This window comes from Vanessa cardui, chromosome 19 (genome assembly GCF_905220365.1).
Source record: "Vanessa cardui chromosome 19, ilVanCard2.1, whole genome shotgun sequence".
Classification (NCBI taxonomy): Eukaryota; Metazoa; Arthropoda; class Insecta; order Lepidoptera; family Nymphalidae; genus Vanessa; species Vanessa cardui.
Window position 1 is genome coordinate 4,748,897 of NC_061141.1, and position 14,128 is coordinate 4,763,024.

Sequence of the window (14,128 nt, forward strand, 5' to 3'; positions counted from 1 at the left end):
AACGTGTGTTTGTACGCATCTGCATATATATCATAATAAGGGAGTTTGTTAGTCTCGTTTGAGTGTGGCCGAAAGTGGTCGGGACATCAAAAGTTAACTTAAAGCTGCCCTTATAAAACTTTTATCATTAAAATATATATTGTATGTTCAAATGTTTGTGATAATCGGTCATAAGCCTATTCTAAACGGATCAACAATAATCTTTATATATGAGGCTAGTGTCGTGACGGCCCGGCTTCGCACGGATGCAATGATATGACATCACAATAGAAAGTTCTAAAAATATTAGTGTTTCTTTATGAATTTGTTGAATTTGCGTGATAAATTACGTTGTTTTATACTATATACTTATATAGTGTTACTACATAGTTGTTGCCAGCGGCTTCGCTTGCGTTTTGGGGGGTTGTTACAAAAAGTAGCCTAGAACATGGGCTACTTTTTGTGACGACCAACTTCTTGGAGTTTAAGTTGCTTCGTACGAAATTTCTTCAAATTCGGTTCATTAGTTTAGTAATGAAAGGGCAAGGGACAGACAGAGTTACTTCCACATTTATTATATTAGTATATGATTTATGTATACAACATACTACCTGTCTTATACAGTCCGCTGGAGTGTTAGTTCATTTTCGAAAGGAATTTATAATTCATCGAGAGTATGTTGATCGAATTCTTGACGTCATACCACGCACTCATGAAGTTCAAGTTATTTTTAAATTTCACCTATAAATATAGAATTCTAGCATGTAAACCTAAATACATATCAAATTCTAGCTAAAACCGCAGCGTCACGCGCGTTCATGAAATTCAGTTTGTCACGAAAATTCACCAAAAAAAACATTGTGCTATTTTTGTCAGGTCGATTTTGTTATGCAAACTTATATAAAAGATAAATATAGATATTAAGAGTTATTATTATATGTAGAGACTGTTGGATTTCAATGCAATTAATCGACTCGACAGCGCACAACTCTGGCAAAGTAACTTTTTTGTCTTGGCTAAGCTAATAATGAGAAAAAGTTCGTCATCAGTATTAATTACAATATTTATTACAAAAAAGAAATAAAGAAATTGAATACCAGTAGAGGTTTAATTTTTACCATTAAATGAGAAACCTCATACTAATTTACCTCCACTAAAATCATTTTATTGTTCAGTTTAAATAAACATGAAAATAATGTTATTTTTAAATGTATAATTAGATACTTATCTTTGAACATAAATTTTCTTGAAAAATTAAAATGATTTATTTTTTGAGTTGCCCATCCTTTTTAACCTCCATTTGTTTAATTTTAACCCACTAGGTCAAATTATAAAAAGCCTTAATATCTATCTTAACTAAGTTTTACAGCTTAGTATGAAGCCCTTATGACTTATTTTGTAACTAATTGAAAACAAAATTTTGAAGGTGAAATAGTGGGTTTTTTCGTACTAAATTTAAATTTAATCAAAATCGGTGTAGTGGTTTGGCCGTGTTAGCGTGACAAACAGACGGAATTACTTTACGTTTATGATATTAAGTATAGATAGGTGCTTACTTAATATAATTGTACAATTATCTTAAGACAACACCACCTGTTTTCATTTCTTAATAGCTAATTATGTCAGCCTATTACTCTTTAATTATTGTCTGTTTTTTTTATAATTAATTAGAAATATTACATTATCAGTGATCAGTTACGAAACATTATTCAGTTTTCAAATTTCATCCCGGACGAATGTAATCTTTTCACTTTTATTTCATCTGCTTTAACTAAAACCGTTTCAGTTCGCACGTGATATTTTTCAATTTTACGGAATTTGCTCGATGCTTTTATAAAGATTATAATTTTAAACCATTCTATTTACTCGTCTTGAACAGCATCAAGAATTCATGAATTACGTTTTAAACTTAATCACCTTTATTCGAGTCTTAGTCATTTGTTTAACTTATTAGTGTGAATACGAAAATTGTTGAAATGCTAATTCAACTTAACCGCGTTAATCCTTTTCATTATAATAATTACTGGGCAACACATGTCAACATTGTTTTCCAGGAGACAGCGTTGTATTTTTAGTTTATTTAATTAATGTATTATGTCATTATAATTCGCTATTATGAACACAGATTACAATTAAAATTGCAAAAACAATAATTTTAATATTACAATTCATTGTATTATTATTGTTTTTTTTTTATTGAAATAATACAGATATTATTTTACTACACTTGTGAATTATATTTTATCTATTTTCATTACCTGAGACGAATTAATTTAAATGAAAATCAAAAATAGAAAGCTTCCTCCCGTACCATTAATTGATTTTAATAGAAAATGGAATTAAATACCGTTAGATGCAATTTCATATCCTTAATCGCAGTATCGATTAGAGTATTACATACGTATATTGAAGTGATAAGAGTTTTTATGCAGTCAATAAATATAATTGCTGAAAATGATTTGACGTAAAACATATAAGCGTCACTCGGAATTAAGATTGTAAAGCGCCGTCAAGGCGACGTTGCCATACCGTGCAAAAGCACGATGCGGCAACGTTTCGTAGCACGTTACAAAATTGTTCCACGTTGAAAACTTCGTGACGTAAGGATGTGGACAGGCCCTAAAACGCGTGATGGCTGAATCTTATTACCCACTGTATCGGCCGCCGCTCTCAAAAACCTTGTGAGTGCATCGTCCTTAAACTGTATTAATCATTGCTATCATCCTCATCATCATCATAGTAAATTTCCCACTGCTGGGCTAAGTCCTCCTCTCCCTTTGAGGGATCCACCATGCTACGTCAATACGGGCCTATGGATACATGTTTGGCAGAATTTCGTTGAAATTAGTCACATGCAGGTTTCCTCACGATGTTTTCCTTCATTGCCGAGCACGAGATGAATTACAAACACAAATCGAGCACATGAAAATTCAGTGGTGCTTGCCTGCATTGCTATGAATTATTCAAATAGTATTTTTATTTTTTAATATATATATGTATATGTAAGAGGTCATTATTCTACACGGGTATAAGGCCTCATTTATTACAATGACAATAAAACACAACGTGATTACGTTGATTTTAAATTAACATGGCTATTATTATTATTACAGTGATTACGTTGTGAAACGTCAACTGTAAGAAAATATAAGACGGGCACGTATTTTGTTTACACAGCCGATAGATAGATATATAAATATTCAATGGTGTGTATATGTAGTAGTAATAGTGTGTATATATAGTAGACAATGGGTGTCAGTAAGTGTTTGTTGAGTGAGGCACTTGGTCTCTTAGTCGTGACAGCGCCAGTGCCAGACTGCTGATTGAATAAGTAAAACTAACATATCGAAAGACATGATCGTTTTGATGCCTATCCATTTGAATCTGCGACATATACATTTATGTATATTGACGGATGGCCAAATCGGGCATCTGATGGTCGTAGTCACCACTGACCGTAAACATTGGCGCTTTAGTCAATATAGCATTACTTTCATCACCAATGCGCCACAAAATTTAGGAACTTAGGGAACACAACAGTATAGCTCGCGTCATGTAAAAAGAACGCTAGCTGTCAACCTGCGCACTAGACTATTTATCGGTCAATTTGGTGGTATGAGGTGCGGCGGGTCAAGCGCCGCACGCTTGCCGGTGCGCTATTGGTTCGTCAGTCGCCCTTTGCTATCCACGCAGTGTCCACGTTACGTTTGTTCTCAAAATACCATCACGCAAAAAAGTTTTTATTACGAAATGGTTTTACATAGGAAAGAAAGAAATAATATTTATGACGTAAATTGTTTTATGAAGAGAGAGGATGATATTAATGCAGTTGATAATAATTTATAACAATCTATAAAATGGTGGTCCGTTTTATAGATTGGCACAAAATGGTTCGAATCTAAATATTAAAAGGTTCAAAAGATTCGGAATTTCTTACTGTCTTTCTAACTAGCGGCAAAAATAAAAGAACTGAACAAAGCCTGCCTATGGTGTGCCTATCAAAATGTAATTTGTAAACCCGCGAGCGAGGCTGCTTTAAAAATAAACAATATGCCTAGTACTTTCTTGCTCGATAGTACACATGCGCAAGCACACCCCCTCCGCTTTCTTCCAGCGTTCTTTTTACACGACGCGATCTATAGCATATATAATGATAGGGTTGTCAAAATCAAAATAATTCAAGTAGGCTTTTACAAGTACTTTTGTTTCTTCATTTAACAATTAAATGACGCTACAACCGGTTCGGAAAATAGATTCTACCGAGAAGAACCGGCAAGAAACACAGTAGTTACTATTTTTCATCATTTAAAAAATACAGTCATGTTAGTTAAATACAATTATTACAATTATATATGTATGTTACATATCCTGCCTGGAAGTGAATATGTATTAACTTCACGCTTTTTTATCATCTCTAAAATCTTGTATGGAATAATATGCCTTTTATACAAATTATTTTTTACAAACGATTTGAATTTACGAAACGGCAAAGTTAAAAATATCTGCGGAATTTTATTATTATATTGGTATCCTGATATAAATCCCTACCGCCTAGTAATTTAGATAGATTTGTATATTTTCTTTATTTAATTATAAATACTCTCAGTACCTTATGATTTCCGTATTTCTAAAATAGCCAATTCTGACGGGCGCCCCGTGATGACATTAATTTACTTATAAGAACATACCTACAATCTAGACATACTTTCATCTTAATCTATTAGATACATTTTCTGTGAAAACCTTCATTCATTTGGTTTGATTTTTAATGAAGATATCATTTGTTACAATTTGAGTTATTACGTAAACAAATAGGGCAAGGTAGTGCTCAGATGAAAAAAATATACTAAGTTTTTTATTTGGAAAAATTAAAATACGGTTATGCATGTCAATGTCTTACTATCTTACTTGGAGGATTTTCACTTATTCCACCAAGCTCCTTAAATACCGCTTGGTATCGATATACATGTAGGTGATATTATATAAAAAAGAGATATATGTTTCTTTGCAATAATTTACATCACCACTAAAAATGCAATTATAAACACTAATGATTTGACCCCGCAACCATGAGATGAGATAGGCGAGTTCTATCGGCTGGGTCATCTCGGCTCTACAGAGATTTGTGTCAGAGCAATAAATAAGTATCCTAATATTGATAAATTGTGAAACCTGACTGACATGGTATTTCTATGCCTCCCTTCAAATATGGATGAAGTCAATACTCACTATCTATGGAAGCAATCTTCATTTATTAACGTAACAGCCTATAAGCTACCCACAGCTGGACTAAGGCCTCCTCTTCCATTAAGGAGAGGGTTTGGAACATATTCAACCACGCTGTTCCAATTCGGGTTGGTGGAATGCACATGTGGCGGAAATTCTATGGAATTAGACACATGCAGGTTTCCTCACGATATTTTCCTTCACTGCCAAGCACGAGATGGATTATAAACACAAATTAAGCGCAAATATATAGTGGTGCTTTCCTGGGTTTGAACCCGAAATCATTGGTTAAGATGCACGCGTTCTAACCACTGGGCCATCTCAGCTCGTAGGTTCATTTATTAATCTATAACATAAAATGCTTCTTCTAAATCTGCTGTATCTAGAAATTACAGGATGAAATAATTATAATATTATTATTATTACTTTGTTTATAATTTAAACTTGTTTATATATAAACATAAATGAAAATTATCTTGAATGAAATGTTTACATTTGGCAAAGACTGCGGTCGATGAATATTAATCACAATTTATACATCTAAGTTTCGCCGATATTTTGTTCACGATTTAGTTTATATAAACATACTAACTAACCGGCTTACACGCATTAAATAAGGTTCTATATTTAAATCGTTTATGTTAAAAGTACAATATACAAAGAAAATTATTTTCTACTTCACCATGTATCTGAGCTACGTAGAACATATAATATATATACATAGTATTTTATATGGAGATAAACTTAAAACATTTTTTTTACTTATTAGTAGCAACAGCACTTCTCATAGTGATTAATTAAAAAAAGAAAATAGTAGTTATAAATATAGTGTTTATCTGATATCACTCAGACTTTTTAGAACTGAATTTAAAACATTAATGGAGATTACACCCTAAAGTAAAAAAAAAAGTTTTACTTTTATAAAATATTAGTATATACTAGTGTAGAAGATTATACAACGACCAAAATATCTGAAACAATGGATGCGGAAATTTATCCTTTGTTTATAATAAGCTATTAAACATCAAACGGGATTACATTCCGTTTCACAAATTGTGTTTTAAGCTTTAAAGAGGATCATGGGAAAAATAGGCTGTAAGCGTACATCCTTTAATGTAATTACACAAAGAAAAAAAAGACCTCTTTTCGAAATTCAAATGCGGTCTCAAGAAACCTTTCAATTCTGCCCATACGAAATAAACATGGAATACATACTTTTAGAACCAGAAGTAGCAAGTAGGTTAATCTCTAAAACAATTATCTTTAATTTAAAATAACAATCAATCTACAACAATAGAAAAATACTTAGTCTACAACACAAATAACCATCAATAATCACATTAAACCGTAATAATTATATTCGCGATCTCAATGTGTCAACCACGAATCTCCCGCCATTTTTTTTTTTAGATTAGATGTTGCTTGTTTATTCCAATAATATACTTTAAAGAAAAGTTAAAGTGGTTTCTGAAAGATCTTGCAAGACGTTTTGACCTCGAATTAAGTTAGAGATGGCACTGAAAATGTATCCTCACGAGATGCGAATCCATTTGAGTGTTGATCCAGATACAACACACGATTTCGAATGCTTACCACGATAAAATATATAAATGTGCACTTGCAAGTGAGATATTGCTCTTTGTAGCTGTTAGAAAATAGCATTTTTTTTTTAAATATGTACAAAAAAAATAGTTTAGTTCCATTTTCTCATCTGCTTGTTACAATTTTTTATTTAACAGCTATTGGCAAGCTTAAATCTAACCAATAAACACTATTTTAATAAAAATATTTCCTTTAGTGTTCAATAATTATTATGTTCAAATTTCAACTACTAATAATAAACTAGTTCTTTTTTTGCTATAGGTTGGCGGACGAGCATATGGGGCACCTGATGGTAAGTGGTCACCACCGCCATTGCCAATGACACTGTAAGAATTAACCATTTCTTACATCGCCAATGGCAACCAGGCCAACCAACCTTGGGAACTCAGATGTTTTGTCCCTTGTACCCATAGTAACACTGGCATCGTTCGTTTGGCGGTAGAATATGAGTGGGTGGTATTTACCCAGACGTTCTTGCACAAAGCCCTACCACCAAGAAAAGTAATCGCAAAATTTTTGATTGTCCAGTATCACAAAATAAACATCTTAATCAATATAGCGTTATAAGGCCAAATACCACTACCAATAACACTTTTAAATAATCAGGATATATCTAAGAATTAAATTTAATAACTTTTTTTAATACTTACCAAATAAAAGCAGCAATAAGTCACTTACAGCCAAACTGAATAAATAATAATTGGTCGCCGTGTGTAGGCCCGAATTTCTCACAATAACGACACATACACACACGTTTCCTATTACACCGGTCAAAAATATGACCACGAGTACAACACTAAGCGGCACGATTTCGTTCAATGGTAATCTACGGGAACCCATCAACCACCATAGCATTTCCTCCTCACTACAGTCAAAGTATGTCAGATTATTGCATCTGTTGTAAAAGTCCTCGTATGTCTCGTTTTCACGGAGAAATGAATCCGATTCCATTGCTTCGAAATTTAAAAACACATTAATAATTAATTATCTGTGTAATAAATAAAATTACTCAACACTCTTTAAAAATGTGGTAGCATAGCAATACCACGCAACGCAATTTGAAAATACTTTTTTAATTTATATTCTTAAAATTTCTTAACTTAGTACACTTTTCACTAAAATCTGTTTAGGAAAGTGGAAGGTTTAAAATATATGTTTGTAAATAAAAAAGTAAAACTATTTAAATTGAATTATTTTTGTTTTATACTGGCCAAACATGAAGTTTAAAAATGGAATCGTAGTAGTTTCCAATAATTTAATGGATACGTCTATCCTGTGCGAGTTTCCCGCGCACACTGCTGGAATATGGATGGGCTCGGAAAAACAGGGAACGCTTGCAATAGGTGGAATTTTCTCTTGATTGCTTTAAACAATATTTATAAATTTAGAAATTAAACTCCATGAGAGACAAAAACACAATAAATTAAATTAATCTATTAAAATATAATTTGATTTATTAATATTTTTTTATTTAGTTGTTTGTCTAATGTTTTAAATATCGAATAAATAAAATGTTGCCACAATGAAATCAAAAGTAATTGTGAATAATTAATAACTTTGATTGATGAGAATTATATGTTAATCTAATTACGAAGTTAATAAATAATCTATAATTAAGTAAAACTGTAAAGACATTTTATAAATAATAGAAAAATACGCCGTCCAAAAGATTGTTCTTTATTGTGCCTACGACACTGGCACGTAACCTACTCAGAGTCGCTAGGCTCAGCTTTTGCTAACTAAGCGCCAGCTCGTGAATTATTTTTTTAGCTTTTCAGTATCAGACGACTAAATGTGTTAAAACCCAGCGTTGTGTGTGTGTGTGTGTGTGTGTGTGTGTGATGTGTTCAATCAACTCATATTCGTTGGATAAAAATGAATAAAACGCTCGATTATTGGAGCAGTTTCAGTGGCTGCACTGGATTCATATGACGAGCTCTGGATTTAAAATGTGTCGGCGCGTCTACCCAACAAGGATACGTTCCTATAACGATGGTGTATTTTTGCTCTATCTATATATCTTTAACCGACTTAAATGAAAGGAGGTTCTCAGTTCTATTGTTTGTATGTATGTAGGTATGTTTGTCTGCGATTATCGCGCGTTTGGCTAAAGCTATTTGAACGCGGTTTTCACAAAAATTTTTGTTACATTCAGGAAAAAGTTTTAGTGATTTAACCGACTAAAAAATGAGGTTCTGTGTTTGGCCTGTAAGCATGTATGTTTGCCCACGATTATGTCCGTATCGTATCATTGAGTATTTTCTTTAAGTTTTTAAATACAGTCGTAATTAAAATATATTCACTATATTATTTAATTCATTTAAAGTAAAGTAATGATGGACACTAACAAATGTAAGATACATCCGTGTGTGAAAGAAATATATTGGTCATATAATAACTACACATTCAAACCGCTCAGGAAAGCTTTCAATTTAAATGGGAATTTGGTTCTTAACGGCATATACGATGTTATTTATGACTCGCGTTTCTGGTACAAATTGAAGTTATTAGCAGACATATGTGTGGATTAAGTTATCTTTAACTTCAATATGCTTGGACTTTTTGTATAATTAGTTTGTTTCGTCAGAGACACAGGTATATTTGTAAATTAATATAATAAATATTGGACAACATCAGATACATTACTCTGATCCCAGTAAGTAGCTAAAGCACTTGTGTGGTGAATAAGCAGAAGTACCGACTGTACTACGGTTTATTTATTTATTTGTCTTGTTGAGTTTCCTTATGTGTATAATGCATATATTAATATTATGACTACCTTAAATTTAGTTAAATAATACACAATTTAATCATATAAGCATTTACTGGTATTTACCTGGGATTCATTTATATAGACGTGTTTAAGCCACTGGAAAGGAAAACATCATGAGAATTATTAAAGAAAACTCTGCCCTGAGTATATTCACCAACCCTCATTAATACAGTCTAGTGGAATAAGCTCCAAACCTTCTCATCTTAGAGAACGGAGTCCCTTTGCCCAGCTGTGGGACATCTACAGGCTATTACTACTACTATAGATTTTAATAACTAATATATATTTTGTAAATTATTATTATAAGAACTAGCGCGCACTGGTAACTTTTGTCACGGTGACTGTTTCGTCAGTCTTGTCGAATCCGTGAATATGTACAGATGCAGACACAAATGTCACGTCGTAATGTGCACCTCCATACATATTCATGGACTCGACAAGAGTGACGAAACAGTCACCGTGACAAAAGTTACCAGTGCGCGCTAGTTCAAATAATAATAATTTACAAAATATATAAATACAAATTGTCACCGAACAAAATTTATCTGTCTATTTGTATGTATAGATGCATTAAATTTAATAACTATGTAACTGATTTTCCTATGGTTTTCAAAGGAAAGAATAATTTATGAGGAAGGTTTAAGAGTATGTCAATAAAGATTTGATGTAAATTGGCACATGTTAGTTGTTCTAGATGTCGGAATTTAAAATGTCAACTGAGAGCTTTACTGACGTTCACCGCGTAAACTAATAATAATGTTATGTGAATGTTTTATAGTAAAAGTACGATATAAACGATTTATAGAAAAATGATGTATCTACAAAAAGCTGAGGTCTAACCCACTTAAACGATACCTCAGTCTTATTAAAGGAATCAAAATATAAGTTTTTTTTTAATTATTTAATTTTAGTACATTTTTATGTCGAGTTGATAAATATCTCCAGAAACGACTAATACCGTGAAACGTTTATACCAGTATCATGAATATTCACACTGAAGGTGTTTTCGTGTTAAGGGTGTATGCATACATGTACATGTTAAGGTGCGGTATCGCGGTGCGACAATTGCTACTTGCAAGATTGCTGGTGTCGTTTTTTTTCAGCGACTTCAAAAAAAGGTGTTTTCTCAATTCGACCCGTATATCTTTTTTTATGTTTGTTCGCGGATTACTTCGCCATTTATGAACCGATTTTGATGATTTTTTTAGTTAGAAAGAAGATACTCCTGGAATGGTACCATGATGAGGATATCAGAGTCTAATGATGGGATCCTGGAGAAAACGAGGGGATCCCTCAAAGTTTATAGGCACATTTACCGCGTTTTACATATTTTCTGAAGTTATATTGGCATTTGCTTCTGACAATCATAATGTAATACTGAGCTGATGATGGAAGGTGTAAGTCGTCAATTACTAGGAGTTAGGAAATAGTTCTTTCAACATTAATATATGGATTTATACTCCTCTTCGTAGCTTTTATGAAGAGAAGTACAGGGTCACGAAACGTTTCTTTTGTTTGTTATTGTTTGGTATATCATGCTCCAGAAGTGGTCCCACATACGTTTTATCGAAATAGGTTTAGCGCTTTTTGAAAAAATCAACAAATCATAATTTGTTACATACAGACTTTTAACTTCTATTTTGAGAAAATAACACTAAAAAGAGTAAAATTTTTTTTTCCTAAAAAATAACACCGACTTCAAAGTGATCACCAAAAAGTAATAAAATAATTTGATTTAAACACGTATTATCGAAATCGGTCGATCGTATGTAAATATTTCTACATTTTGTTTTTCACTCAAAATCGTCCGACTTCAATCGGTGTTATTTTTTAGGAATAAAAATTTTATAACGAAAACGGTCGTGTCACTTTATATTATGATTTCAAAATAGATTACATTATATTCAGCGCGCTTTAGTTGCGTTCGAGTGGAAAGATTCTTTAAGACATTAATATTCCACTAAAAACATAAAATGTAAAAAAAATGCCAAGTCTATCGATGCAGTCTTTCCATCGTAAAAAGCTTTGAGATCTCATAGAAGCCAAGTCACTGATCACAGGTCTGGCCAGTAACATTTGCACATAATTCCAGGCAGCAAACAGCTTTTAATTTGTGCTCAAGTCCTACCTTTGTCCACGTCGAAGATATAGGGAGGGAGGGGGGTGGGTCAAACAGCCGTGTATCGCTTCGAGAAAAAATGGTACGGCCGTGCCCGTTTTGCTCGAGACTTGGCTGGGGCACTGCCGTGCCCTCAGATAGAAGACAGTTCTTATCTTTCTATTGAAATTTCCACCAATTACCTACATTAAATAGTCATTTAAGAATATGTTTCTTTATTTTACACAACTGTAGTAAAGGCCAATTTATACTGACACGGTAAAAATTAAGGTTTTTCTTAACGCTTTTCAACAACACAAATTTCTTTAAAGTTTAATTAACATTGATTAAGAACATACACGTAATAAATAAAAATTTTAACAAAACGAAAAACCGACTTCAAACAAAACACTATTTTAAAACAAATAGAAATGCACTAAAAAGTAATAAAAATTATTGCATATTTAACATATTTTTTAGAGTTCTCCTAGGTAAAATGAAATGAAAAATATTAGACTACTTAAAAGTCGATTTACTATTATATAACGTAGTTATAGTTATTGTTATATTTGGAGCCGGTGTCAGCCATGGGCACACGCCTCAACAATCAAAAGAAAGAACTGATACAAGCCCCTTGATTGACCAAGTATATTATCGTATAAAAAGTAATTTGTAAAAAACATATTTCTTAAAGTATTCTCGTATTGTTTTTTTAATAGATATATACTATAGGGTTTTCTTGGCGTCAAACAAAAAAAAATATCAAAATCGGTCCACCGAGTGAAAAGTTATGAGGTATCAAATAGGTATAAAAAAATATACAGACGAATTGATAACCTCCTCCTTTTTGAAGTCGGTTGAAAAGAGTCATAAAAAAACGGGTAATATTTATATTACTAAATTAATATTGATGCAATAAATCTTTTTTTTCTATAACAATGAACGTGAAATATACTTCATTACAACATGCAAGTCAAGGCGATACGAAGGTCATGATATATAGTCGAAAGCTAGGCAACGCGACGTCGCAAAGCAACGCTTTTGTGTGAACAAGCCCTAAGACAATGTGCCTCAATTAATTGTAGTACACTTTATCAGCTTCATAATCAGACTCAATCCGTTTATCTCCTTGAGATTGATGATTCAGAACGAACCCATCCTGCTATTTAATTACAGCTAAGTCATAACAATAAGATTTCATTACGATATTTTCTTCCTTTAAAGTCGCTCGCGGTCGTCGTAAGATTGCCTTATAACTTTTATAACTTTATATTAATACGTAAAGCCACAATTTTATATCAAAAGATGCGGACGAAGCTGTATGCAATTTGGCACTATTAAAGTTTATATGGATTAAATATGCATTATATTCGTTGATGTACACATCACTCACACTACGATACGTTTAACACATATATAGTATGACACAACTTAGATGTAGCATCGGCAATATTCGTAAAATCGATCACATCCGAATTAAATACGCAATCCGCTATATGACTTTACACAAACGCCATAACTTGTAATATCATATAACCTAATATATTCGTCAATTTGACACGTCGATTTACATGCTCTTGCTTACTTGGGTTAAACCGATGCGAGAATCTATAGCGACGAATAGATCGAATGGCGTGATAGGGAGCTCTTTCTATTGGTAGTGTAAATCGGCAGTAATCGGTTTTATTGAATTTGTCGATGCTACATCAAAGTTGTGTCGTACTATACGTTTATCTACAGGTCGCAAGCGTGTCATCTTTGGAAAGCTAGCGCCGTCTGTCGGCGTTCGACGGAGTCAATGATTCACCGTCTGAGTGACACATTTATTTCGCAGCAGCCGGCCAGTGTTTGTATTTTTTACAAACGATTTGAATATACGAAACGGCAAAGTTAAAAATGTCTGCGGAATTAAAATGGAAACGAATACCTTTTTTTCTCGCTGGAAAAACGCGTTACGCGCTTCCCCTACGTGATGGAAGTGGGCAGGTATGTGGGACTCCCCGGTTTGCTTCCCTCTTGCTTCCCTGGACGCCGAGTGCGTCCAGGGAAGCTAGCATGAGTGCAAGCGTAATCCGAATGAATGATAATCTTTTATATTAATAGCCTGTTACATTAAAAATTATTTTCATAATTTTAACTTTTTTTATAATTATATAAAACGTCAAAAAAAGTGTCAATTCGCTAAATTCCGTGCCATTGACCCATTTCCCACTTAATTTATGTCGGTGTTGCTAGTATAACGCTTCAACTTGGCATTTTCTATAACTTTAATTAATAAAATAAATTACATTTATTTTAAAGGTGCATTAAAACAATTATTAAAATAAGATTTTAATCATCTAATTCGCTTGCTGAATTTGATTAGAGGTCATTTCACATCGTTTCAGATTAATTTAATAGCTGTCTTCCAGTTTAAAGGTTAGTTCTTCGATGTAGGTGTCGGAGTCTAG

The 14,128-nt window shown here is 32.8% G+C and overlaps 1 protein-coding gene across 1 annotated transcript in view; it reads right to left on the reverse strand.

Moving 5' to 3' along the window:
* LOC124537997 (neuropeptides capa receptor-like) overlaps positions 1 to 8,083 on the reverse strand; it is a 134,781-nt gene extending 126,698 nt beyond the window's left edge. The window contains exon 1 of the mRNA XM_047114999.1: positions 7,458 to 8,083. Within this exon, the coding sequence (XP_046970955.1) occupies positions 7,458 to 7,758 (301 nt within the window). The 5' untranslated portion in view covers positions 7,759 to 8,083. The remainder of the gene's footprint in view (positions 1 to 7,457) is intronic.
* Positions 8,084 to 14,128: the final 6,045 nt, after the last annotated feature.